At 36.5% G+C, this 27,537-nt stretch overlaps 1 protein-coding gene across 5 annotated transcripts in view; it reads left to right on the top strand.

Moving 5' to 3' along the window:
* Positions 1–27,537, top strand: part of LOC120477651 (protein phosphatase 3 catalytic subunit alpha) — a 145,985-nt gene that overhangs the window by 38,429 nt on the left and 80,019 nt on the right. The window contains exon 2 of one of the 5 annotated variants that reach the window (XM_089128336.1): positions 5,540–5,615. The exons of 3 other annotated variants lie outside the window; for them this stretch is intronic. Coding sequence is in view for 1 of the 2 variants with exons in the window: in XM_089128328.1 (XP_088984454.1) it covers positions 21,005–21,026 (22 nt within the window). In the remaining variant the exon portion in view is untranslated. Of the gene's footprint in view, positions 1–5,539; positions 5,616–20,958; positions 21,027–27,537 lie in introns of all 5 variants that reach the window. One more of the 5 variants, XM_089128328.1, reaches the window with a different exon arrangement.

Here is a 27,537-nt window from a genome sequence, read left to right as displayed (position 1 = left end):
TAATTTCAGGAAGGTGTACTAACGTATCTTTTCAGGTAATTGTTTCTGTCTGAAAAGAAACCTAATTTAGTAATCAAAATTATAATAGCACTGTATAGTTTATCATAGATAGATTAATGCTTATTAAATCTAAAGTTACTTATTCAAAAGCTGTGAGTGATTTTCTCTGCCTTTTGTTGTTTGATTTGCATTAATGGCTGAATCGTCAGCAGGTTTAGGCTATTAGACTGCTGCCCCTTTAAGACCGAGAGAAAATCTAATCGGTAACCGGTAACTGAAGCACCATCAATTTCTCCCTATTATTTACGTCCATTTAAGACATAATTGTGTTTAAGTGAATAAACTGTGTTTAAGCGAATCTCAGAGCTGGTCATTTTGACATTTGTATGTATATTTGATAGTTAAGGAGGACACACGAAGCCCAAAGTATAGGCTACTTTTCTTGTCTCGTTGCAGTCCGTTTCGGAGCGCGCACCGCCTTGTGAACAGGCTCTTGCGCAGGCTTTTGTGTTTTTAATAGCCATTTTTTGATCTTGCAACAGTAGAACACAGCATTTTGCAACAATCGCCGATCGTGCTGATTCTGACGGTACGTTTGGGTTTTAGGAAGAACTGACAGCGCTCCGCAGTGCTGTGAAGTAAAGGAAGTTAAGCTGGACAGATCATGCGTCTTGTTTTTTAACTATTTTATCTCAAATATCTTCTTTTTATAATCTTTGGAAGCCGAAATACAAAATATATTAGAATAATATCCCACATCTAAAGTGTAACCACGTTAAATGTTTAGTTCTGTCCTCATTGTCACTCATTAAGCAGGGCTGTCGTGTTGCGCGTGCTGTGGCTTTGCGTGAGAGATCGCTCTCTCTCTTCTCTCTCTCTCTCTCTCTCTCTCTCTCTCTCTGCTGAACTGCGAATTTCAAATTTGCATCACAGACAAATGGTTTAATTAAAATATAGTTTATATATACAAAAGGCTGGCGATATAAACATGTTGAAGATAACGTCTTTATAGGAATGATAAATAATTTCTCCAGTACCGACAGCAGAACCGATAACGTCCGAGCTTATCGATACAGCGGTCTTTCAAAATTCAGCACCGGGGCCCGTTTAATACCGGGTTTCGGTACCCATCCCTAATTATCACCAAGACAGATTTTTTGAAATACTGTAAATCTGTGTATATCGGGATCATGCGGTGTCTGAGGCGTGCTTGTGCGCACACTTCGGCTCTGTCAGTCAGCGCGAGTAAGACCATTTTGTTTATATCAGCATGAGTTTGAAAATCACCATCGAAATTGCCATTGAGTTGTAATACTGCGCTTGAGAAGCAAGCATTTTTTTATGGACAAATGAAAGGTACTTCTCTCAGAAAACTCACAAATAGGGATACTTACAGATGTTTAATTGCTATTTGGAGCACTGGGACTGCTAGCTGTGGGCTGAAAACTTTTAAATCAACCAAAATTGACATTTTTCACTTGTTTTGCCTATAGCTCGAAATTATATAGCTTCTTTTCTGAAATAGCTTGTTTTGCTAGCATGGATCACGTTTTTTAGAGATCTTGATTAGCTCGGTCAGATGTCTTTTATTAGGGTTGGAGCTAAACTCTGTAGGGTATAGTGGCCATGAGGATCCCTGATATAGCACATCTTGGGTGAGTCTTAGAATTATATACATGCTTACCAAACAGCTTCAGTGACTTTTAAGCAGTGGCTAATTGCCTGATATAGTTCATATCTGTACTGTTTAGCCAAGCTAGTTCCCTGTCACATCCTTTCTTAGCATTCAACTATGCTGTTATGCCCTTGCTAGCCTATCCATCCAGTGATCCTGCAGCTTTCACTCGCTTATTAATCACGCAGCATGTTGGGATCTGTAATCTTGTAGTTTGCACTCGCTACTAACTCTGTAGTGTTTTGTATTTGGTTGTCAAGAGACTTGGGTAACCACTTATCTTAGTAAAGTTCAAAATCATTTTTTGTACTTTTGGAGTTCTTTGGTATTTGTGGAGACAATGGTAGATATTGTTATGTCCAGTAACCCATTTGTAGCTCAGTACTTGTTACATTGCTGCTGGTGTAGCAGGTAACTTGAGCTGTGGTTGGTATGTTTCAGGCCTGTGGGATAGCCAAATCCAGCATTGGACTCTAAACTAAAGGATTGGATGTCCCTCTCTGCAAATGAACTTGCATACGTGTAAGACCGCAGTTGGACAAGAAACAAGCTTGTGCAAAGTGTTTATCAGAGGACATCTTTATTTATAGTGCAAGGTTTGACAGCGTGAGTGCTTCACTCACATTTACAACTAAAAATAGATATGTGCGAACTAAAAAAAATTAGGTGAATAAAATGTCTTAAATATCTTAATATTATAAAATATTTTACAGCAGTTTTTTTTTGTTATTTCACTTAAGTACAGTATTAACTATAGTTGCCAATAAAATCCTGTAAATAAAGCCCAAGATTATGTTGTTATAGTTTAACATTGAGAATGCTGTAAAGTAGGGCTGAACGATTAATTGCATTTGCGATAAAATCGCGATATGATGAAACGCGATTTTGTAATCGCAAGAGCTGCGATTATACTGGTCACGTGACACGCGAGAGAAAAGCAGTCTGCAAGATAAAGCATCAACTTCCCACGCTACGCGGTCTGGCGTTCAGAAAAGAACAGTTTATTGTGTTATTTATTCTCTCCTCTCCTCAACAATCCTGGATCGATTCAGAGAATTTCAGAATCGAGTATGAGCTTATAGTTTTTAAACACAGATGCGTGATGACGCTGCGCGTGCTTCAGAAACGAACCGTGTTCTGAATCTGCTTGCTTCTATTTTCTCTCTCTCTCGCTCTCTCTCTTCCTCACTCACACACACGACACCGCTCGAACCTTCCAAAACATAGTAACGTTATTTCATAAAGTTCGGGATTGAACCGAATTACAAGGACATTCGCGGGCTTCATTCGCCTTATTCACTTGGCAGCCATTTTGAAAATGGAACGCCGCTGAGGGGTACACTCACCCAGAAGGATGCATGCGAAGCAGCAGCACCAGCAATGAAAACTCGCAGTGCGGACCACCAATCATTCCTGTCTGCCCGAATTAACGATGCAAAATGTGAAGCAAAGTGCCAGTGACTGAAACATCCCCCGGGCTGTGTTAATTAAGGGATACAGTACCTGTATCGGAGGTTTTATCCACGACATTGAACGTAAGAATGGACGCCAATTTACCTCAGTTTCTGCAAGCTTGTAGGAAGTTGACTGTGTACTATTAGAATCTATACAAATCCATTACCATCATTATTTTTATTCTTTATGAATCTATACATATATGTAAACTTGTATTGTCACCATAGCAGCTTATCATTGTCAGTGTGTAACAGGATCAGTCCCTGTCAGACCTTAAAATCACTTCTCCTCTTTCCTTTTACATACATGTGAGTGATTTGATTGTTTTACATGCATGTGTGTGTATGTAAGCTACTGGATGTGTATCTATCTAAACAATAAAGTACAATTGTATCTAACATAGTAACTTACACAGTCAACAACTCCATATTACAGCATAGCTTACTAACGTTAATTACCTCTGGCTGCTGCAAGCTCGCAGAAACTGGCAAGGCGTCCATTCCTACATTCAATGTCGTGGATAAAACCTCCGATACAGGTACTGTATCCCTTAATTAACACAGCCCGGGGGATGTTTCAGTCACTGGCACTTTGCTTCACATTTTGCATCGTTAATTCGGGCAGACAGGAATGATTGGTGGTCCGCATTGCGAGTTTTCATTGCTGGTGCTGCTGCGTCGCATGCATCCTTCCGGGTGAGTGTACCCCTCAGCGGCGTTCCATTTTCAAAATGGCCGCCAAGTGAATAAGGCGAATTGAACAGGTTTTGCCACTTTGCTTGATGTTATAACGTTACTCTTGCAGTGCGCGTTCTCTCCCGCGGGAATTTTCTTTACAAATGCTTCAGTTCACAGAGGCATTATTTATGTCTTTTGGAATGCAGTTGGCTTGTATATTAAAACCATGAAAATCACTGAGAAGGCTGCTTTCATTTTAAAATAATAACGCGTGCTTTGTGAAGAGCGCTCGTGCATGCGGCCGTGAGCGACTCATTGGTAAATGTACTTGGATGTCAAAATGCTTTTATGACGCGAAATTAATGTAAACGCGGTCAGTTATATCTTAAACCAACAGGACAAACCACATTTACAATTTCAAAAGAGATATATGCATTAGTGTGAATGCAGCTTATCATATCTAAACTGAGGGGAAATCACTCCAGCTCTTGAATGAAAAACATTCAGACAGCCTACTTTTAAATACAGAGACCACTCTTTCTTTATTGCTTGTAATGTTTTTTTTTGTTTCTCTTTATTTACTAGCTTTTATATTTTTAAGCTATATTATTTTATATAGCCTATTTAAAATTCTTAACATGTAATTGCTTTAATTAAATGTTTTTTTATATTTATTTTTTAAAGTATGTGTTTTTACACATGTAATTAAATACATATTTTAAGAGTTATTAAGATTAATTAATAAGAAAAAAAGTAGATCGAATCATGAGCTATCTAAAGATTCCCATCCATACTGTACAATGATTTATTGCTTGTCTTTGTCGACTAATACAGAAGGTAAATAACTTTTTTTTTAAATCGCATATTAAATCGCAATCGCAATATTGGATAAAAAAATCGCAATTAGATTATTTTCCAAAATCGTTCAGCCCTACTGTAAAGATCTTATCAGTATCTATTAAGTAATCTTAACGGTAAACTGTAATACATTGATACGAATGCATTAGGATGAACACTATCTGAACATATTTACAAATAAATAAAAACCAAGCCTAGGGTGATGCACGTAAATATTTATTAAAACTAGCAGAAAAGCATTGCAAGCTGCGGTCCCCCTACAGTTTTGAAGCAGAATTGTCCATGGCTGCTGTCGTAAATAATTTTGCCTACCACAGCCTACTGTCACACACACGCTAGTGGTTTATCCAGCACCGGCTTTGGAATGAACAATGTCCACAGACAAGGTAGAGTATGTTGCATGATTTCATGAAAGTATGATGTATTGCAACATCAGAAACGAAGAAAAACGGAAAAAAACTATTGTAACGCTTAACGTAAAGCAAATCAAATTTGTAGTTTTCTTATGTCTCATTAGAACTACAGAAACGAGCGAATCCAGAAGTGCCTTTCACCCTGTTACGACTTAATGAACTACTGAAAGGATTTTGGAAACATTATTTTAAGGTAAAAAAAAAAAATAAAAAATCTTACTTAGTGTTGCTTTAACTGGTAAAATAACATTTTAAACTGTTAAAATCTTATCATAAAAAATAAATCAGTAACTCTTTTTAAAAGCCATTTAAGCCATATTCTGATTAGAACATTAACTTTCAATACAAAGCAATACTTGGTGGAGAAGCCATTGTTGGCAAGCACCGCACTTGCTTACATCCGTTATTAGTTCAGAAACTATTGCTTCAACTTATCTCAAACTTTTTTTTTTTAATTTCAGTAAACACACAGACATGAGCCGATCAATGACACACCTCTGCTCAGCCATGAACTGTCGAAAGCTGATGGCGTAACATGTAGGTAGGCACACCCTCACTTGATGCTGATTGGTCGATTGATAAGCTTAAATCTGATTGGCTAAAGAGTACGACTGATCCATGTAGGAGAAGAGCGCTGCTAGGAAAGTCTCAAACAAACATGCACACAAATCCAAGGCGATTCACACGTGAATGTCGATTTGCACATTCAAATTCAAGGATAAACTTGTACATTTTAAACATTTTTGTGCACAGTTGTATATCTACGAATTGTGTTTTGCAATTATAATATGCATTTTTGTTTTTTCATATGTAATTTTATTTAGTGAATTATTTTGTGAATATTTTTTTTCACTTTTGTTTTTTTTAACCTTTCCACTTGTTTTGCCTGTTTGTTGCATTTTTCTTGGCTCCAGTAAGTGTTGTAATTCCTATAAAACATCTGCACAAAAAATGATTGAACAGCAGAAATACAGTCGTTCCCCTGGTAAACCCCATAAACAAAGCAGGCTGTGCTACTTTCTGTATCTGAACAGTATTTAAATGTTTCAAACAGCCATTTTGTCTATTCAGTTGATAATCTCAGCACCTAATACTTGAAGAAAAAATACTTCTAAAGCATGTCTTAATCCTAGTTAATGTTAGTTTCAACATTTACTAAAACATTATTAAAATCAAAAGTTGTATATATTTAATATTTTTTTATTGGACCTGAGCTAACATAAACTTACAATGAACAGCTGTATTTTTATTAACTAATGTTAACAAAGATTAATAAATAATAGTTTTGTAACTTAATTAAATACTGTGGTAGAAGCTTCAGCAATTAACGTCATATGAAAATGTTATACTATCACATGCCTAATATAAATTCAGTTTAAAGTAGATCTATAAATAATTGCATAATTAAATACAGTTTGAAGGAAAAATATTTGAAAACCTTTTTTTTTGTATTCTAATAAATAAAATAATTTTGCATGAAAACGTATCCTTTTATCTGTTTATTAAATTAATTTTTTTTTTTTTTTGATAAATATCATTCAATCTTTAAGTTTTTTTAATGCACTCCTAAATTTTTCAACTTGCAAACACACGTGCCCTTTGGGGAAAGGCCCGTATTGCACAATTCTAGGGGTTTGAGGTAGGTCAGCAGGGTCAGCTGTGAGGGAAACCTGCCTTAGATCATCGTCTTTTTTCATTTAGTATTGAGCGCAAGTGGGCGTTCAAAAATGAGAGACCATTTACCGTCACACAGCTATTTATCTCTTATAGTCATACAGTACGTACCATTGTAATTCCACACATGTACAGCCATAAATTCTATAAAGTACAAGAAATACATTTCGTGTGTATCTGCAGTATGGGCATTTGTGTGTTTTATGCCGCAAGTTCAGATACAGTCTATTAACATGTCCTCTGGCTTAAGGACATTGTAAAAGGAGTCAATATACATGGTTCCTTTCTTTCATTAAAATGCAACATAATAATTGTGAATGCCTCTAGCACTGTGTCACTCAGGAGCCTTTAAATACTCTGCAAGTGAACTCTTTTGCTGAGTCAGAGTAGAGGTCTTGCTGAGAGAGATGTCTCTCTCACCTTCAGTCTAACCTTCTATCTAAGTAAGTACGGTAGGCTTTTTAACCCTCTGGTGTCGGCGGTATCGCCTTTTTTTCTTATAAGTGCAAAAGAGACTCAAAATACTCTGCTGATTTTGATACTACATATAAGTGTTATACATCATTTGATCCTGTTAAATGTCTATTTTTTGCGTATTCTCACAATAAAAAAGTTGTGCTTTTTGTCAAATAAAAAAAAATAAAGATGATGCGCGTTTTGCCTTCTCTCTTTGAGTGAGGTCCATTCTGAAACGTGTCCGAAAAATGAACAATAACTAAGTAAATACTTGTCACAGAGACACAAAAGATTTCTCTTTATGAAGCTGAAATTCTCTTCTTTTAAATGAACTTTTAAATTCTCTTCTTCTAAAAATAGACAAAAAATAGATATATCTGTATGAAAATTAGGAAGATGTCAGTCTATTTCCTTTCACCTAATTATAGTTTATTACGTGATAACGCCCACTGAGAGCGCGCGCTATTCAAATTCTAGTGTTGAGGCAAGCCATGAAAACGTCAACATCAGCTGGATAAAAACATTAGTTTTGGATAGATTATGAAGTTCTTACTATAAAATAGACATCAAATAAGCATTTGTTAGACAGTTTCTGCTCATATGTTGCAAATATATAGTATGTTTTGTCAAAAAAAATAAACTAATCAACTGTTATAGGGTTTGTTCTGATTCAATCCATATCAGAGTAATGAATTCTTTACTTTGAAATATGTATGATATGTATTTATAAAGAACTTTATAAAGAACAAACTGTACGTTTAAAAAAGTTACTGTTGGCACCTAGTCTTAGTCAGATCGTTGTGGATTTTTCCTGCGTGTTTGTTCCCTGGCTGTATCCGTTTTATGTGTGTCATCCTGTATTCAGCACTCCTGGTTCTTTGTGCAGCGTTCCAGTGCTGCCAAAGGCTTCATACTGGACATTTGTACACCTTAACTCTCCCAGCATCTGACCAGCTCTCAATAAACTTATCTGCCATCTTGCAATAAAATTTTCTGATTTTTTTTCACTAAAGACAAAGGTCATCCGCGAGAATTGTTACAAAAGAATACCGCAGATTTCAGTGTGGTCAATATGACCATCTATGGCCGAAATTGGTAAACATGTTAATTTTTTTTTTTTTTTTGCCTTATGTGAAATTTATATTAAAAACGTTTTAATTGAAAATATTAAAAACATTTTAAATGAAAATATAGATAATTTTATAAAAAGTCAGGTACCAGCAGGATTTTACTTTTTCAACAAAGTTATTGAAGATATAAAATTTAAAATGGTCAAAATGACTGTTGTGGCCGTTCTAGTGTTAAGTTAATTCCTGTGGGGTTCACATGGTGATTTTCATCAATCATAGATTGTACTGGTTGTAACTACCTGCTGATGATGATTCTACAGAACAAAAGGTTCCCTGTATTTTTTTCTTTATTTCAGTAATTAGGTACACCATTCCACAAAGCTGCTCGGCAGACATATTGTACATCTCTCCCTGGGTAACTATTTTCAGTACACCGTGTCCTAAGCAGGCAAACATTTTTCAGCAGCAAGAATTTTTTTTCTGTCCTTCAAAAACTCAACATTCTTCCTCAAGAATCAAAATAACTAATTTAAATGAATTACATGTTTGTGTGCAGCATCATTTTGGATCAATGGCAGGACTACACAACAGAAACAAACCAAATGACCAATGAAAATACTCTTTATTTATTGTGACAGCTGGATGCAAAATTAGCACAAGGTTTTTGTTTCCATGGTGATATTTAAATTTAGTTTGTCAATGAGGTTATCAGAACATAAAAGGAATCCACTGATGTAAAATCAAATTCTGTCAAAAACAAATTCTGTAAATTCTGGAATTCAATAATCCAGCTACTACTGCAGCACAAAATAATAACAGAGATGACAAACAAAAGCCATAAATTCCGTAAAATGTTTTTTGTTGTTGTTGTTGTTGTTGTTTTTTACAGTTATGGTTACAAATTCTCTCTCTGCTTCCTTACTCATATTTTTAAATTATGCGATTCATTGTCCAAAAAAGAGAATATTGGGTAGTGAAAAAGATATTGTGACAGTTACATTCAGTATTGGATATATACTGAATATATCCATCATTAGTCCATAGAACATAAGCCAGATGTCCTGTAAAATGCCAAACATCACTGGTGACCAGAGTCTTGGTTAAGAGACATATATTGGACAGTCTGGAAAAGACTTTTAATTTCATACACTCTTTAACCAAGATTTTATTGGGGTCATATACAAAGTCAAACGACAGCTAAAGCACATATTGATGGCCGACGCAGAAATCTTAGATATCAGGATGGTTGATTTCTGATTTAAAGGGAATACTTTTTTGGGGGGGGGTGAAAGTTGAAAAAATTGTATATTTTCCTGAAAGCATACATGCCACGCCGCATTGAGTCAGTAATTCATAGAAATGAGTACATTGGCATTATTATACTTTCAGAGGGCCGACATTTCTTTATTTAAAGGGGTCATGAACTGGCTTTTTAAATTTTATTATATTGTTGTCAGAGGTCAACTTATGACGTTCGCTTGGTTTTTGCATTCAAAAACATCAAAATGAATAAGTAATAGGCTATTTTGATGAAGTGGAACATCATTAAAAATAAAGTTTATCCATGCAGTCCTATTGGAATCCAGAGGAAGCATACGCAGCGACTGTCTTCTTTTACAACCAGGCACTGCACAATATTTTGTATTGCTCGGTAGCTCGATCCGGTTTGTCATCATAAGGTAGGCCTATGTTATTTAGCTATGCGTGAATGCGTGAATCAGTGGGCGGCCGTGTTGAAGTAGGCATTGATCTTCTTCTGCAGGGGTGGTGTTTTATCCTCTTTGACGTCATAGTTCCCCACTTTGAAAAAATGAGTCGTTGCTGAGACTGGTGTCAATAAAAGCTTTTATTGGACTAACAAGGACGTTTACAGTTCTGAAACTTACAGGATATTCTTAATGACCTTTTAGATGTCAAAAGCTCAAGGAAAAATTGATTTCTCAGTTCATCACCCCTTTAAAATATTTTTTTTAAATTGATTTTGTGTAACATTCTAATTCTGAATATGGGGTTTTCATTAGCTGTAAGCCATAATCTTCAACATTATAACACATAAGGCTTGAAATATCTCACTTTGAATGTCAACTAATATTAGTTTCACCTTTCAAGTTGAATTACTGAATGAGCATTAGCCTAATTGTTTTCCTTTCTGTTACTAATAATATAAAAGCAAACACTTTACTTTTGTGGACCATTTACTTTCTTTTGTTTTGCATTGCAGTCTAATAACGTATTAGATATGACTGTTAAACAGAGACTGTATAAAGACAGAGAATGCGAGTGCTGTGTAATCAGGTGCTGGCGTTCTCAGCACCGTTCGTCAAAACAAAAGTCCCGCTTCTAAAACATTGGCCAATCAGAAAAACTAAACGACTGATGCCATTATTTAAAAACAAAAAAAGCCAAATATCGCCCGATATATCGGTCGACCCCTACACAATATAGTTAGATTAATGAATAACAATCTTTATTGTACCATATGTAGATTGGGTGGTACAAGTGCTCCCTTAATGCCAAGCATGTCCTATCAGCTATACCAAGGCAGCTAACAGCTCTACTTTCCAGCTGCGGTCCTGTCAGTGACTGAGTGCTGTAATTACCTTAGCTGCTGTAGACACACAGTGGTTCAGGCTCTGCTTAATGTGGGTCAGTCACTGCGTGGGCTTAGTGTCGGGCCACTGTGGGCGCTAAGTGTGTGAGGTAAAAGAGAGAAATCTCATTGCAGTGCTGTTCGCCGAGTCACAGCATTTCACACATACCACAGGAGACACCGGGCTGAAGAGGTCCCTGTTCCTCGGGAGTTAAAATCTCTCTCTCTCATTCTGTCTCTTCCTACTTTCCATCCTGCTGGGAAAGGTCTGCTTTGGCTTAAGTTGTGAATGACAGAGAAGCTGTTGAGTGAAACTACCCACACAACACAAGTGGTATCTGTGAATAATAGTCTTGATAAGTCAAACTACGAATGTCGTGCTGAGTGAGCTGAACTGTATGAAGTTCAGCGAACTTCTGAACTGTATGAACGGCGTTCGGGGATCGACTTATTGAGACTATTTTCTAAGATGGCTCCTGTCTGTATACGCGAAGTGAACTGTCTTTATAAAGTATCTTCTTATTAAACGGACTGTACACTTACAAAGTTCTCAATGCTTCGTTTTGCATGTATGGAGCCTCATTATGTTACTGCGTTAGTGTACTATTTTGAGCCTTGTTAGTGGTATAAACTAGCTATTTCTTTTTACTTAGTCAATGCCCCCATTACTAGCATTATACGCTACACAGTTTTTAGAGATAAAACTCTTTACATTCGATTATCATGAAAATAAATCTCAGAGAACGATTGACTTGGTACTGATGTTTTATTAGAACAAAGGCTCATTGTTTGCCAGAGTCTTATCATATTTCCATAAGAATGCTAAATCTGTTCATTCTGTCAAAAAAAAAAAAAGTAATTTGTCATGGTTACACCTTCCAAACATTTGGTATCTTTGCAAAGCCCTGAATGTCCTCTTTACAGGACATCCATACTAAAAACTGTGACATCTATTTTTGTCAGAGAAATTTGCTAAAATATAATGTCCTCTAAAACAGAAGAAAAAAACTCCATTGCTGGATCGTGACGATTCTTCCCATTTCAAACCTGTGTGTTCAGAAGTGCAGAAAAATTGTTTTATTAAATATTTTAAACTGGGCAGTTAGTTTTGAGTTCTGAAGCTTCAAGCTTGAAGGTTGTTTTACATTGTAGACTAACCTCTTATATGTGTAAATATCAAGAACATTTTAATTCTCCATTTCATGACTCCTTTACGGCTGTTGAGGAGAATGCTATTAAATATTGAATAATATTGAACAAAACTTCCACTCAGCTGAACAAATATTTCACAGAGCTTTGTGGTTTGGTCCAGAATCCTGAAGCTGCCTACTGTTCAGCAACAAAAAGTATCCTGGGCAGGAGATATCTTCAATCGGATACTAGATCTGAAATTCCACAATTATTTCAGAACTGAAAGTAATGACCAGTGTCAGATTTAGATAATGTAAAATGATAGATTCTTTGCAAGCTTTGCTTACAGTAAAGTAATGATTTGGTGTAAGAGACTGCCTGCCAGTTTAATTAGCAGCTAGTAGCGAAAATGAGAGAGAGAGAGAATAGAAACACAAGCATACACAGAGCTGCATGGTTTGCAGTGTTGCAGGAGTCCTATATTGTGACATCATATCCTGTGTACTGTATTTATGGCAGTGTCTGAAATTTTGCATGCTCAAAACTAATTGGGTTGGGTTAAAAATATTGATTTCTTGATTTTCATTTTTATGAACAGATTGATATTGATTCTTAAAAGGTTAGTTCATCCCAAATGTGCTTTTAATTTACTTGAATTATTATTATTATTATTATAATTTCAAAGACAAGAAGTATGTATCTTCTTAAGGTCTTTTTAATAATTAAGCTACAGTAATTATTAAACTCATTATATAAAACCATGTTGTCAGTGATACAAATAAAATGTTTGTATCTGATTTTATTGATTTATTTTATCTAGATGTAATTTTTCACTAAAATATACTGTATTCATTGAAAAAGAGTAAAATGTGTCTTTTTCTAATATTTCTATTTTATGTAGAAGTAAGTGGTGTATAATTTAGAGGTGAATTTTTTTTCAATGCACAAAGCCACTTAGAACATATGAGAGACTTTCTTTTTGTCATTCATTGTATCCCTCGCAATGGCAATGACGATGGCAACATAATTCAAGATATCCAATATCCATTCAGCTCTGCAGCAAACAGTGATGTCGTTATCCAGCTATGTTGATTTTTCATCCAGTAGTGTGAGTGCAGTCCAACCAGTAATATTGCTGAATATTACTGTAAGTGTCCCCAACTAAGCAAGCCAGAGACGGGATTGAAAAGGAACCTAAAATCCACCAGATGCCAAAAATTAAAAAAAAAAAAAAACCTTGGGAGAATCCAGGGGCACAACTACCCAGTGTCAGACGGGTATGCAGCAACCCGCTCGCGATATTACCCCGCCCCCCTTCTCCATGAGGGCGCCTACTGTAGCCTGTTAGTCCTCTAAAATTTTATATAAGAAATGAAGAAATGTACATATACGCAAAACAGCAGCTACATATAGAAATACATTTTTTTTTTCAATTTTTCCATCGCTTTGGTGCCCCTATGCGCCGCATATAGCGCATACCCACTTTTTGTGCCACTGGGAGAAACCAGGCTGAGTTAGGGGCCAGTTCCCCTCTGGCCAATGGACGAACACAGTGTAATGATACTTCTGGCTGCATCACAAGTCAGAAGTCAGATTGTGGGTCGGTAGGATTCAAAATATTTTATTCAGTCATGGAGCCAAAGCTGGCCAAAGGGTCTGTGCAGAGGACTTGTGGTTCTTGTGGGCTTTGCTGAGGATCTGGCCTATGACTGTCCTGACGACGTGGTCTACACATGGGATTGTTCGAGTTGACGCGGTCTGACATTCAGGGATGTGTTGTGGTCATGTCTGGGTACAGGTCCACCATCTGGTTTGGATACGACCCAGATCTGGCTGACTACAGTAGCCTCAGGATAAGGATGAGACAGACAGTCTAAAGACAGTCTAATATTAGCATAGATGCCATTCTTCTTACGATGTAACAAGCACATCTGGTGTTAAGTGTTCATGAGCCGCTTTCCGACCAGAGGGACTTTTGCAGTTCCTAGAACCTAACGTTCCTATAACCCCTTTTTTCTTGTGTTCCAACTGGACTAAATTGGGGATTTTTGTTTAGTTCCTCAGACCGTAGTTCCTATAACTCTTTCAGTACCTAGTCTAGAGCGATGACTTTTTTAGTTCCTTTCCCTAGGTCTACGTTGATTGGTTCAACTTATAAGTCATACCCACTGTCAACACGGAACTTGTAGCGCGCTGTCTGCCATACGCTGTGTTTTTGCAAAACATTACAACGAGGATTAAGACAAACATAATGCATTCAACCAGCTAATTGCTAATAATAGCCTAGCTAAACTTACCCGTCGTTTTGTTTGCCTCCTGCGCTCTGCTCTTTTATCTTCTTCCATCATATTGCTTAATATCATATTACACTGGAGCCTTCGTCTTCTGTGTTTCTCTGTACAGAACTCAAGCATAATCTTTAAACGCCGCCGTTCGTTTTCCGTTATTTAGGTCCCGGCAAGGCAGAACAGGAACATTGCAATAGCCTCTTCCATGCTGGTTTGTTGTTGTTGTATGTGGCCGCGCTACGTCTAGTGATAAAGACCGTCGCCGTGCTTGCGTTACCCCTCCTACCAGTTCCTATAACCACTTGGCCAGTGCGAACGCAAGCAGCAAAACCGAGTTTGGGGGAGAGTAGTTCTTAGAACTGTTTAGAAGTGGACAGTTCCTATAACTAAGTTCCTGTAACTACTTGGTCGGAAAGTGGCTATGGTTCCAGTTCACCTAGTTTAGGCAGCCTAACAATCCTTAAATGAATTTGAATTATAGAAATGTGATAATGTGTTGTATATGCCAAGCTTGTGAATCGAAATCGGATCGAATTGTGAAATAGGTGTCTATGCCCAGCCCTACTCAAATCCTAATGTAACTGAAGGAAAGTAGAACAGTGCAGGATTGAGTGGCCCAGGGCTTGCATTAAAGCTGCAGTTAACAATTATTTTGATAATCTAGTCATCTGGTATTTATTTATTTTTTTTGGTTAATTGGATTTAAAAAATCAATATGTTAATTATTTAAAAAAATATATATTGCAATTATAGATTGTAATACAAATACTCACACTTGTTTTTCCACATCCTCCAAACAGTAGGTTTTCTCCAGTCATATTTTGAGGCATATTTTGAGGTGTAAACGACCAGGCTAAAATATCCTATTATGCCTTTAATTTATTATACCATTCCCTAAATGGCCCTTTATTGGGTAGAGGGTTTTTGTGTTTGTGTCTTTAAATGCAAATGAGCTGCTGCTCCCCACCCCACTTTCTCTAAGAGGGCGGTGCCTTTACACCTCCGCAAATCCTGCTTTATATTAAACCTCATTTACAAAGCAGTCTGACATAAAATGGAACATAAAAAAAGTAGTTTGCTTTTTTTGGGTCCTTTCTCTTCAAAATATAAAATTACTCCACTGCCTCTTCCGTGGCTCAGATACCGGGAATACATGAAGACACTTATGATAATTGTTTCAGCCAACATTTTAATTGTTTGACATGTATATGAGACATTCTTGTGTTAACATCTGCTGCTGTAGTGAGAAGAAAAACATAGTGGACTGTGTGCAGTTCACTCTGGAGAGGAACTATTCTAGTAGGGCAGAGTCCATTACCAGTCATGAGTGAGGCCTGTTCCATTGTTCATTACAATGGGATAGATTTAGAACCTGTTTCTGTTTTATGGGGAATTTAAAAAAAAGATTGAGTGTATTTTTGCTACTATAGGGTGGTTGTGTACACAATTCTGGGTAAAATTTTATTTTATAGTGTCCCTTGTTGCACAGCTTCTGTAGTAATAAATTATCCATAATTATATGTAACTAACCCTAATCTAAACCCCAATCCTAAACCTAACCCTATAGTTAGTACATGTTACAAGTACGCAAATAATTGTTATTGCACAGTACTTAAATGCATCATTACACTTTAACATGGACACTTAAAATAAAGTGTAATACAATTCTGAAAGTTTTGTTTTGCTTTCTGCTCTGCCCTCATCTTGAAGTATTTTGCGGTCAAGTCGAAGTTTCACCTACTGTAATTGACTGACTGCACCCAGACACTGCAACGTCTTCGTAGCTTTCGCGGCTACGTATTAAGCAATATGGTCTTTTTTTCCCCTCTACAAATAACATTACATGGAAAACAAAGAGAATGAATGGAGAGCTTATGCGTCCATTCATTGCTCTGCTTATGCGTCCAGTGTGAAACAGGCACGAGTCATACTCTGAGGAAAATGTGTTTCACACATTAGGTTTTAGAAATGCATTATTCACTAAAATGTTGTAGTTAACTCTAAGCCATATTTAGCCATTCTCAATTTGAAGTCCATTGATGTAATACTGTACTTTGTGTGTCCCATTTAAAGCTGGATTATTTGGATTTCAAGCTTTTTAACTTGGTTGAGGCCCTGTAGGGATGAACACAAATCATTTTGCCAAACATTTCCTCATCCCATATGATCATGTTAAGTCCACTTCCTCCCTTTGCAGTCCCTTGAGATGGTCGGAAGCAAGGGGAAACTCTTGAACACAAGTAGATGCTGATGAGGTGAAATGTCAGGCTTCATTTACATCGCTGTGTGGAATTTAAGCATACTTAAAAGCAGAATTCCACCTCTTGGAAGTATAGAAAAGACAATGGAATGTTTTTGAAAGAGCTTAGATTCCCTCTGGCTGTACTAACAGTATTTTTCCACAGTACCATCTGTGATTTGATACATTTAAATTATATAATAAAATAGTGTCAGATCAGAATACAATTTCAATTATTATTCAAGGACTTAAAGGGACAATCCACCACAAAAAAATTTATTCTCTCACCATTTACTCACCTCATATTGTGGTATTTACTCACCTCATATCTTCTGTCGGACACAAAAGAATATAGTTTAAAAAAAAATCAGTTTATTTTGTCTATACAATGAGAGTTATTGGGGTCCAGTGTTATTTTAGAACAGTGGTTCTCAACCTTTTTTTTTTTCCCACTGGGCCGCACTACGGTCCAAGTGCACATCTCACAAGTTGAATATAATTTGCATATGACATCACTAATGCAAACCAACCACATTTAATGTATTAGCGGATAATATTTTACATATTATAGTACCTAGACAATTACATTTATTATTATTATTATTATTATTATTAGAGAGTATAATTCTACTCATCATTAATAGAACACCTGCTGTTGTAGGGAGCTGACCAATTTGGTTAATTTCATCTCAAAAGTAGTAACAATGAAGTACAACAATGTAGTTGTCAATAAGCTTCAGTCTGTAAGACATGCAATGCAAGACAAGTGTGACTTGATGTGCATGTTTGTAGAAAATGTGCATTCACAAATATATGTTGATCCAAATATTAAAAGCACTTTTGAACATAATAATCTGAAGTTCTATCCAGGGATGTTTCGCCCATGCTGCCTGCGTGGTACAGGTTTTTCCCCTTGCCTAAACATCCATCAATTCATCTTCATATGAGTGGCAGAGCAAGCCAAAATTGCAGCCAAGCTTTTTTTGAAAATTGCAGATTTTCTTGTTTTTTTTTTTTTTTCCCACAGGGAAAGTGAATGGCTCACTGATGAAATGTCCAGCAAATTTTAGTTACTCAAAATCTGAAAAAATGAGAGATTTTCGTGAGAAAAAAAAATCTTGCATTTGATTGATAGTTGTAACAAATCTTTCTCTCTGTTGTATCTCCAAAATACCATCATACGTGTAATTCAGTAGTAGGAAATGAGTTAAATCACCATCTTTGAGTTGTACAGTGTACAGTCCTAACCTCATTTTGAAACAGCCCAACAGGTTATCAATGTGTTTTCCATCACCTGGAAGTTACAGGTTCAGCTTGTTTAAGTGAACTGTGATGTCTCCAAGAAAAGCAAAATTTGTTTTACACCCCTTGTCTCTAAAATTTCTCTCCCTCGCCAATGTCATTAAGAAACTATCTGGAGAGTATACAGCCAGAAAGTGACCTAGGCATCTCATAGTGCAGAACGAGGTCTCTTTAGGCACAGTCCAATTTGTCAAAAAATGCAATGAAACAGCGATAAATTGTGGGGGGCGTGCTCAAATGAAGTCCAGTGTCCATAACCTTCATGAGGTATCCATCAGCTAACTTGCTCCATAGTGATTGCTGGTTAGGGTTGGGTATCGTTTGAATTTGAACGATTCTGATTCCGATTCCTTGTTTCGATTCCGGTTCCTAACGATTCTCGATTCCAATTCTTCTAAGAGGCAGGGTCAAAAAAGTTTAGCTAACCTTGCTAACCAACGGCCTTTCTGAAGGAAATAATCCTTTCTGAAGGAAATACTCCTTCTGTAAAAATACTCCTTTTGTCACAAATTTTGCATTTTGCAGAGATTTCGTTATTTTTAGAAAAGTGAAGCCACACTTTGGATCGCCGACGTAAGGTACTCATGTTCGACTCACGTGGTTATGCCAACACTTCCGGTAGACGCTTCTTCGCTGGTGTTGTTCAGCGGTTTCTTCTTCCGCTCTGCGGACTCTGAATATCAAAACTAGGAATCGAAATTTTAACTTTTGAACGATTCCGGGAAAAACTAAAAGTTAGTCCCGGTTCCAATCGATACTCGATTCTCGATACCCAACCCCTTTGCTGGTGCACAATACAGTGAAATGACAAGCCGTCAGCAGAGATTTTTCACATTTCAGCAACAAGACCCTTGTGTTTTTCCATCATTGAGGGTGCACCATCAGTATAGTGATGGAGACAACTGAGGTGCCAGTATGTTTATGTATTTGCATGTTTCACTAAGTGCTATACAGTAAATGTCTCCGCCCTTTGATCACTCATGTAGAGATTCACATATCTCACCCAAAGCTGAGTAAAGCCTCTGATGTCTGTTGATTCATCCACAACCAAACTGAGTGCTGAAGCAATGGCTAGCTTAGATTTTACTTGTTCTGTTAAGTTCTCAGACATTTATGAAATTCAAGGCATAACTCTATTACTGAGCAGTAAACTTTTCATCCTGCGGATTGATTTTTTTTTTCAAGACTAGTTATCTTCTTGAGCGCTCTTTCCTAAGATCCAGGTGGATATTTCTTGTCAAATGTTGCATGGGTGGTATCTAAATGTATTTTGACATTGCAGGTTTTGCATATGGCCAGTACTTTATAACAGAGCAAACAGAAAGTTTGCCCATCATTCTCATAGACATCAAACCGATTCTTCCATTCTTCGAGCACTCTTTCTACCTTCGCTGACTGCTTGCATGTGTTACTTCATTGGTATTTTCCTCATTTAGTCTTTCTCGCCTATAAGAACAACTTTGTCCATTTTGATCCCTAATTTTAAAACTAATGTCTGCTGATGACTGTTGAAATTCTGCCAAAGTGTGCACTTGTAAGTGTTCGTTATCTGCGTAATTGCGTCAGTACGTCTGAAAATAATATATCACAAAACTTATTTTATATGACAAAAAACAGTTAAAACTTTGTTTAAATTTGTTTAAAGACTCCCTTTGGTGAAAATCAAGTTTTTAATGTATTTAATATGCTATGTCTCGTACTACTAGGGTTGGGTATCGAGAATCGAGTATCGATTGGAACCGAGACTAACTTTTCGTTTTTCCCGGAATCGTTCAAAAGTTAAAATTTCGATTCCTAGTTTCGATATTCACAGTCCGCAGAGCGGAACAAGAAACCGCTGAACAACACCAACGAAGAAGCGTCTACCGGAAGTGTTGGCATAACCACGCGAGTTGAACATGAGTACCTTACGTCGGCGATCCAAAGTGTGGCTTCACTTTTCTAAAAATAACAAAATCTCGGCGAAATGCAAAATTTGTGACAAAAGGAGTATTTTTACAGAAGGAGTATTTCCTTCAGAAAGGATTATTTCCTTCAGAAAAGCCGTTGGTTAGCAAGGTTAGCCAAACTTTTTTGACCCTGCCTCTTAAAAGAATCGGAATCGAGAATCGTTAGGAACCGGAATCGAAACAAGGAATCGGAATCGGAATCAGAATCGTTCAAATTCAAACGATACCCAACCCTACGTACTACAGGTTTATATGCATAAAAGGTCAAAAAACCGTTCAACTTTTTCATAATATACATTGTACAACACAACATTTTTCAATGATTTTTAAACGACTCGAAGGATGAATTGGTCTCTCTAAATCCCTCCTTTTCGTGAGCCTGCTCTGCTCTGATTGGTCAGATGACCCAGTTGCGATTGGTCTACCACGTACACCGTGTGTTTTGAAAGCTAAGCGCCCATAAACTTCATCTCTGTCCAGAGGCTTCGTAAAGCTCAGAGATTCGAATGCATCATATATTATGATGCCATAATTAACTATATGCCTTTCACCACTGACATTCTTTTTGTTCACAGCGTTCCTAAGGATGCTGATTTTTCAAAGTTAGCTGTCCAACTCTTGAGATGGTGAACGGGAACATATTGTGTAATTGTAGTTACACATTATTAGCTGTTTGATAACGTAGTCAATGATATATTGACTTGTAGATGAGCTTGTATGAGTGAGTGGAGATTGGGCTCATTTGCATATTCATGATTCTACGTATACTAAATGATGCAAGGGTGTAGTCACATTCAAGCTGTTTTAAGGCATTGTTTTTTTGTTTTTTTTCCACAGGAAAAATCATTTAAATATGCTATTTTGGCTATCACAGATTAGTTTAAATGGATACAATTATTGACTACAGGGGGACTTTAATACATTTGAAATACATTTTCAAATAAAAATGAATTTTAAAACTGGAAGTTATTTTTCAAATGCGGTTGGCATATTGTGGGATGCATTTGCATTCGTGATGGGCTGCAGGCTGAGAACCACTGTTTTAGACACACTAGTGAACCAGGTCAAACTATTGCTTTATTACACTATTCATCATTGTATGGAATATAATGTATTTATTGTTGTATTTATTTATTTTTGAAAAACATTCTTCAAAAAAAAACATGTTTTTTGTTTTGCAGAAGAAAGAGAGAGTCATACAGATTTGGACGTCATGCGGGTGAAACTATGATGACATTTTCATTTTTGGGTAAATTATTCTATCAAAACTTGTTTAGATAGCTGACTACCCATGCTTAGTTTTGTACATCTGCAGTACGTAAGAAGTTGAGAATGAGCTATAGATTTCGGTTTAAGGATGGTTCATCTGCAAGCTAAAACATATGAATGAGATAATAGCGTTGACTAGGCAACTTTGTACAATGGAACAACACATCTGTACAGTCACTCTGGGCACTTATTTTTAGTTTGGCACACCAATTAATTTATTCTATGACTCTCCACAGCTCTACAATGCAATATTATAGTTCATCCAAAAATGAAAATTCTATCATAATTCACCCTTATTATATTACAAACTTTGTATGACTTTTGACCAAGGTTTTAACCAAACTTTTTTAGTTCTTTCATTGTAATAATAGCAACAAAAAAAGAAAAATTGGGGTGAACTGTCCCTTTAAATCAACAGATATCTTTCTCGTTGTTAAATGCTTTTTAATTTTGTCTGCTAGCTTCCCTTTTCTTTCAGGTCTGATTCATTGTTTTGGCTGGTTCCACTGTACAAGCAGATTTTTATTCTCTGTCGTAATGTTTCCTAATCCTGTGTCACGGAATTGTGGGGAAGCTGGTGCCATAAAATCGGTCTTTCTTCCTTTATATTCATGTCTGCAGGGCCAGACACGAAATATCCTTGCAAACACAAAGTGATTCCCCAGTTCAAATATTTATCTCCATGCATAATTTTCTTGCACACGAACCAACAAACAAACCCAAAGCCTGACTGCACACCCAAACCAAAACTCAAGGATTTTTGTCTGATTCTGAAATGTTGTTATGGATGAAGTAAGAAGCAGATGTGCATCGTCACACTGTCAATCAGCAGGACAGTTCTTGTTCTTGTTAGTGTCCAGTTTGAGTCCCTGCTGTTGAGAGGAGAGCTTTTACTGGGAATTTTTTCAGACAGCACAATAGCACAGTGCATCAGTTTTCTTTCCAACTCTGTCTTAACTGTCTGCTGTATGTTTTACTCAGCTGTGTGTATGCAGCCAGTCTTCACACAACAAAACCAATTTCACTCCAGTTTTCGCTTCAGCTGTTTGTGTCAGGATGTCTGTTTTCATACATGTATTCATTCACAGAATAATTTCATCACAATTTTTTGTTACTCTGCATTGATAGGCAATAATATAGAGGATGGACAACCTCACAGGTGTCTACTGATTTCATCATTGTTTTATGACAGTAGCCTAGAGCATTCCTGGTAGTACTGTATTGAGAAAACACACACACTCACATATATAGGCCTTAGCATGGTTTATTTTTTTTACAGAATTATTTATGCTCATAAATGAGAGATTTTTATCTTTGCGTTTTTTTGTCAGTCTTTGTGTATTCTGCAGTTATCTTTCATTACATGTCCATTTTACACTAAGAATATTAGCCAACAGTGCGAATGGTTTACATTTGTATAAATCCAATCAGGGGGTCGAGTCTTGAGACAGTTCAGTAATCTTCATGGTGGGACTGGGCAATACAAACAGTGACAGTCTTAACATAAAGGCATTAAGGCTCCCTAACAGCGGTTGTAGTAGGGGGCCCCCAACCAACCTCAAAAAAAAAAAAAAAAAAAAAAAAAAAAAAAATATATATATATATATATATATATATATAATGTATATGTATATCTATATGAAGAGTTCAGATGCAAAAGCCTCTAAATGCCATTTGAAATTTTCTTCTTTAATGATGATTTTTATCAAACTTGTATATTTAAGTTCAGTAATTTCACTTAAATAACAATTAAAAGGTAATTATCATTGCCATTTAAGTGAAATCACTGAACTTAAATATACAAGCTTGATAAAAATGATCATTCTAGAAGAAAATTTCAAATGGCACTTAGAGGCTTTTGCATCTAAACTCTTCATATATACACAGACATTTAATAGGTTTTCCTAAAACTCTTAGTTTTATAATTTCTTATAGTATTCAATTAGTTAGTATTATATTTTTTAATAATAAAATACTGTTTGTGATTTTCACTTCTCTCTCACCAACTGAATTCATGCAACCAGATAATAAGATGTCCAGCTGGATAAGGTCCATTCTTCTGTTTCTCTATTCTTTGAGTCCTCCACTTCCTCCTAACCTTACTGTGCCAGGGATGCAAACTGAGAGGCATGTGTGTATTGCCTGACATTGGCACAGTTCTGTAAGCCAGCCTTCAAACCTGCCAGTGGGCATGCCATACTTTCTCTGTCCCTTGCCATCTTTCTCCCACCCTCCCTTTGCTTTGCCTGTGTGTTGGTTAGTTTCATTTCCAGTGTGATTAACGGTTCAACAGAACTCAAAGCCTCCCCCTGTAAAAACTATTTGGTCCTTCCCAAGTTTGGCTTATTTTGCTGTCAGGAGTACAAAGAATTTAAAAACATGTTAATATACTTTTTTTTGGTGGTAATCAAATAAATGTTGTAAATATATATATATATATATATATATATATATATAATTACCTTTTTTGCAACTTTATAGTTTAAATTAAAAGATATGAAAACTTGTGATATTCCGTAAAAAAACAACAAATTGTATTATAAGTAGCCTACATTAATTTGAGCAATAGTCATACATTTTCATAATTTCTTCAAGTTAGACCAAACTTTATTTTAGCAGATTGTAATGAAGAACATTGAGTTTCTGTGTTATAGTAACTGTATTGTTGTTGTTGTCGTTGTTGTTTTTGTTGTTGTTGTTGTTATGATTATTATTTAGGGCTTTCGGAATTATTGTGTTAACGCATAAGATTATTATTTTTTTAATAAAAATATTGAATGTTGTTAACGCTATCATTCATTCAAGTGCTATTCAAGTTCGATAAGACACAAAAAAAAGAATGCCAATCTGTACTGCTACACCTCTGTGGCGTGGTTCACTGTGAACAAACATCTGAAACACGTGCACAGAATGCCGCTTCAAGGCTGAATTATACTTGACACATCCGCAAGTTCTCTTGGGGGCGGGCTGCAAAAATGACATCATTGTGGCGCTGGCGTAAGTGCGTATTAAATGTGAACGACCCCATTGTCTTAAAGAGGAAACTGTCCGAGCATGTACGTCTGCACCCAGTTTGCTGCCCTTTTACTGAAAATAAAGGTCCATGTTTAATAAATATTTTCACAAAATTAAATGAAAATGTTTAGTGAAATTAGAAAATAAGAGATTGTTGTGTAATTGTGTTGTATACATATGTTCTCATATACAGTACATATATTTTTTTTCTAATGTCACAAGAAATAATCAAGTAGTATAGATTTGTTTGTAGAGTGATTTTGGTGAAGTGTACTCAAACAAACATCATCACGTGTGTACCTTTCTTCTTCTGCACACAGTCAGTGCAGGCATTGTAGTGCAAGTCTTTCAGTGCAAAGTGTGGGCCCCGCCCATCTTGGTGGGCTGAAAGGCAATTTTCTGTAAAATTCACAGACATGAACCGATCAGGCTCCAGTATTCTGAGAAAATACTGAGTTTCCCCATAGCTATCAAAGAAAATTATCTGACTTAATGCTTGTTCCCATTATCTCAGGGAACCGAGGTCATGTGAGCAACCAAAGCGTTTGTCACTCTTAACTATGCAAAAGGCTGGTGACTCAAATCAAGTAACTGCAAAAGAAGAAGAGTTTGACCAATCATAGCACTGGGTTCATTTCACAAATAGCAAGTAGGGATGATTGACTAATGGTTAAGGCTTGGCATTAAAAAGAGACTGCAAATCAACAGCAACACAAAATCCCACTCGACTCCTGGCGTCTGACTGATTTCTTAAGCGAGGTCAGTACAGTAGTCATGGTGCTTCTAACCAAAGTCCTTTCAGGCAAGTCATGCCACTCAGCCGCCATCTTGGCAACGCCTCTGGGCAGCTATTTCGGAATTAACAAGACCAGGCTCCTATCTAAATGAATGGGCAGAGAGTCAAAACTGCACTTTCACTGGTAACCGAGGCATAAAAACTGCATGTATAGAAACAGCAGTAAAATATAATAAAAATTGCTGAAAAAGTTTGATGACTTTGCACTAAAATAAGGTTTAAAATGCCGTTTTCCCACAGGTTATACTTTTACTGCGCATGCGCAAGGGTTCTCTTGCTCTCTGTCGCACATGCGCTGCACAGTTTGAAATGCGCGCTCTTGCTCGCTCGCTCTAGATTCCGGGAGATTTGACCTAATTTGCGGGCATAAACGAGCCTCTATCAATCTGCGGGAGACACCAGGAACTTCTGGGAGACTTGGGATGTCTGATATTTACACAACGCAACGCACACATACACTGCAAATCTAATCTGCCGCCTTTTCAAACAGTTACGTATTTAAATGTTTCCCGGCTTGACCGTTAAAAGCAGACGATTGGCTGTCCAGCGGGAGGGGCAGGGCATTTGCATACAACCGCCATCTTTGGTGTTACGGGTTTTCTCTATACATTTGTATTAAGGATTGGGGAAGTGCCATGTCTCTATATAAATAGTCTCTGTTCTAACTCCTTTAGGTAAATGGGTTGGGGTGGATGTTTTACCATTTATACTGTTGTGTTTTTTTTTTAAGTTTTTTTTTTTTTTTGGCAGAATGAAGAAATTAAAGACAGACAGACATACAGTAAATATGAGTATTGTCCTAGTTTTGGTTGGTGACCAGTATTTACTCGAACATACTGCCTTAACAGGAATTCTGCCATAATTTAGACATCACTTTCCAGTCGAAGACATCCACATCCTTAATCTAAATACTTGTGAATGTGATTCACTTGTGGTTATCAGTTTGTAAGCACACATTGCAATATTAATCATGAATAAAAATGGTTTTGAGCAGGTGTATTGAAACTTTTGACTTTCACTGTATATTATAATATAGCCGAGTACAAGTAAAATATTTTATTTGGGTCAAATTCAAAACAGTCAAAACTAGAATTATGAGGATAGGCATATGTGTGTTTGTGTGTATCTTGCAGACTGTCTATGTCACATAGAGAGAAACAACAAAAAAAACATTTAAAAATTGTGGCTGGTACAGATTTAACCCCTAGAATTAAAACGTTCTTCCTGAAATCACAAGATTTGAGACCAATTCGGGCAGAAACAACTGTGTGTCCCGTCACACTGATGGTACTTCAAAAATTCCAATAATGGCAGGTCAGAAATAGGTAGCTTTCAATTATAAAATAACATTGAAGTTCTGTGATAGTCCGCTTTATACAATGAGTTCCATTTGTGATTGGATTCCATGTTTCTGTCCAAGTTTTCAGATTGCAGAAATTGTAGAGTTCTACATGGGATTTGTCATGTTAAAAAGAGAAAGTTGATTGTCTTATAACACCCAAAGTTAAAGGGTCATATCTTTTAAGCTCTTCTCTGTTATTAGTTATTATGCGATCATCTGATTCTGGCTCTCCTCAGCAGGAGTCCCTTCACAAGAATTTAGGTGCTCAGAAATTGGACTAAGTCACTATTTCTATGTTAAGCTGCTTGTGTTTTATAAACATAAGAATGAATGTCTTTATGCATAAAAAACATGAACAAGCAAGAAAGATAAAGCCAAAATCTCCAAAAGCCCTAGATTTAAATCCACAGAAACAAATCAAATTAGATGCTAGCGAACTTATTTTCTTATAGTGTTTATGAAAGTTGTGTTTATTTTTTTAATCATATGCTTGCAAATGTATTCTCATATGTTGTATGTGAACTTTGTGCTTCTGTTTTAGGTTATTGGTGAATTAGTAAGACTTCTGGTTAAGGTTGCCAGGGTGATGTCAGGCAGACTGTGTTTATGGGTAGGGGGATTTGAAGAAGGATTACTGCTCATTTGTGCTTTGGCTTTGCCTCCCTTGTAGTTACCACTAAATGAAAACTGGCATCCACAATCATTGGCTTAAATGTTCTACTAATCCTCTTTATATTATTCCTATTACATGTGCTTCCAGAAAACACTTGTTGGAAAAGTGGGTGAATTCCTTGAAAATGTAGGTTTTCCAAAGAATTTCTGAACTAACTTTAATTCTGAGCATATATATCACTTTTATACAGCATTGCAATATATTGTATTGTAACCCCTGTATAATGATGCGTATCATATTGCCTGGTTCAAAACAACTTAATTCAGTTCCAAAAATATGGCCCTATTTTTCAGTAGGGGACAACTAAGCAACAGGCCCAATGTTTTGGAGTTCTGTGGATGGATCTAGTGTGTTTGTAGATGTTTGGTAATACAGAAAAGATAATTTGTTGACAGGGAAGAGATGAAATTGTTGAATTTTTGAATTGTTGAAAAAAATCGTTGTTTTGCGCAAATCAACTTAAGGTTGAACTATTTTAACGATGTCTTTACTACCTTTTCTGGGCCTTGAAAGTGGTTGTTGCGTTACGGTCTATGGAGGGGTCAGAAAGCTCTCGGATTCCATAAAAAAATATCTTCATTTGTGTTCCGAAAATGAAGGTCTTACGGGTTTGGAATGACACGAGGGTCTAACCCTTTAATGAGAAACCGTTTGTAGAAAATAAA

This window comes from Pimephales promelas, chromosome 1 (assembly GCF_988280905.1).
Source record: "Pimephales promelas chromosome 1, fPimPro1.hap1.1, whole genome shotgun sequence".
In the NCBI taxonomy this organism is placed as follows: Eukaryota; Metazoa; Chordata; class Actinopteri; order Cypriniformes; family Leuciscidae; genus Pimephales; species Pimephales promelas.
This window is presented reverse-complemented; position numbering and strand designations above follow the sequence as displayed.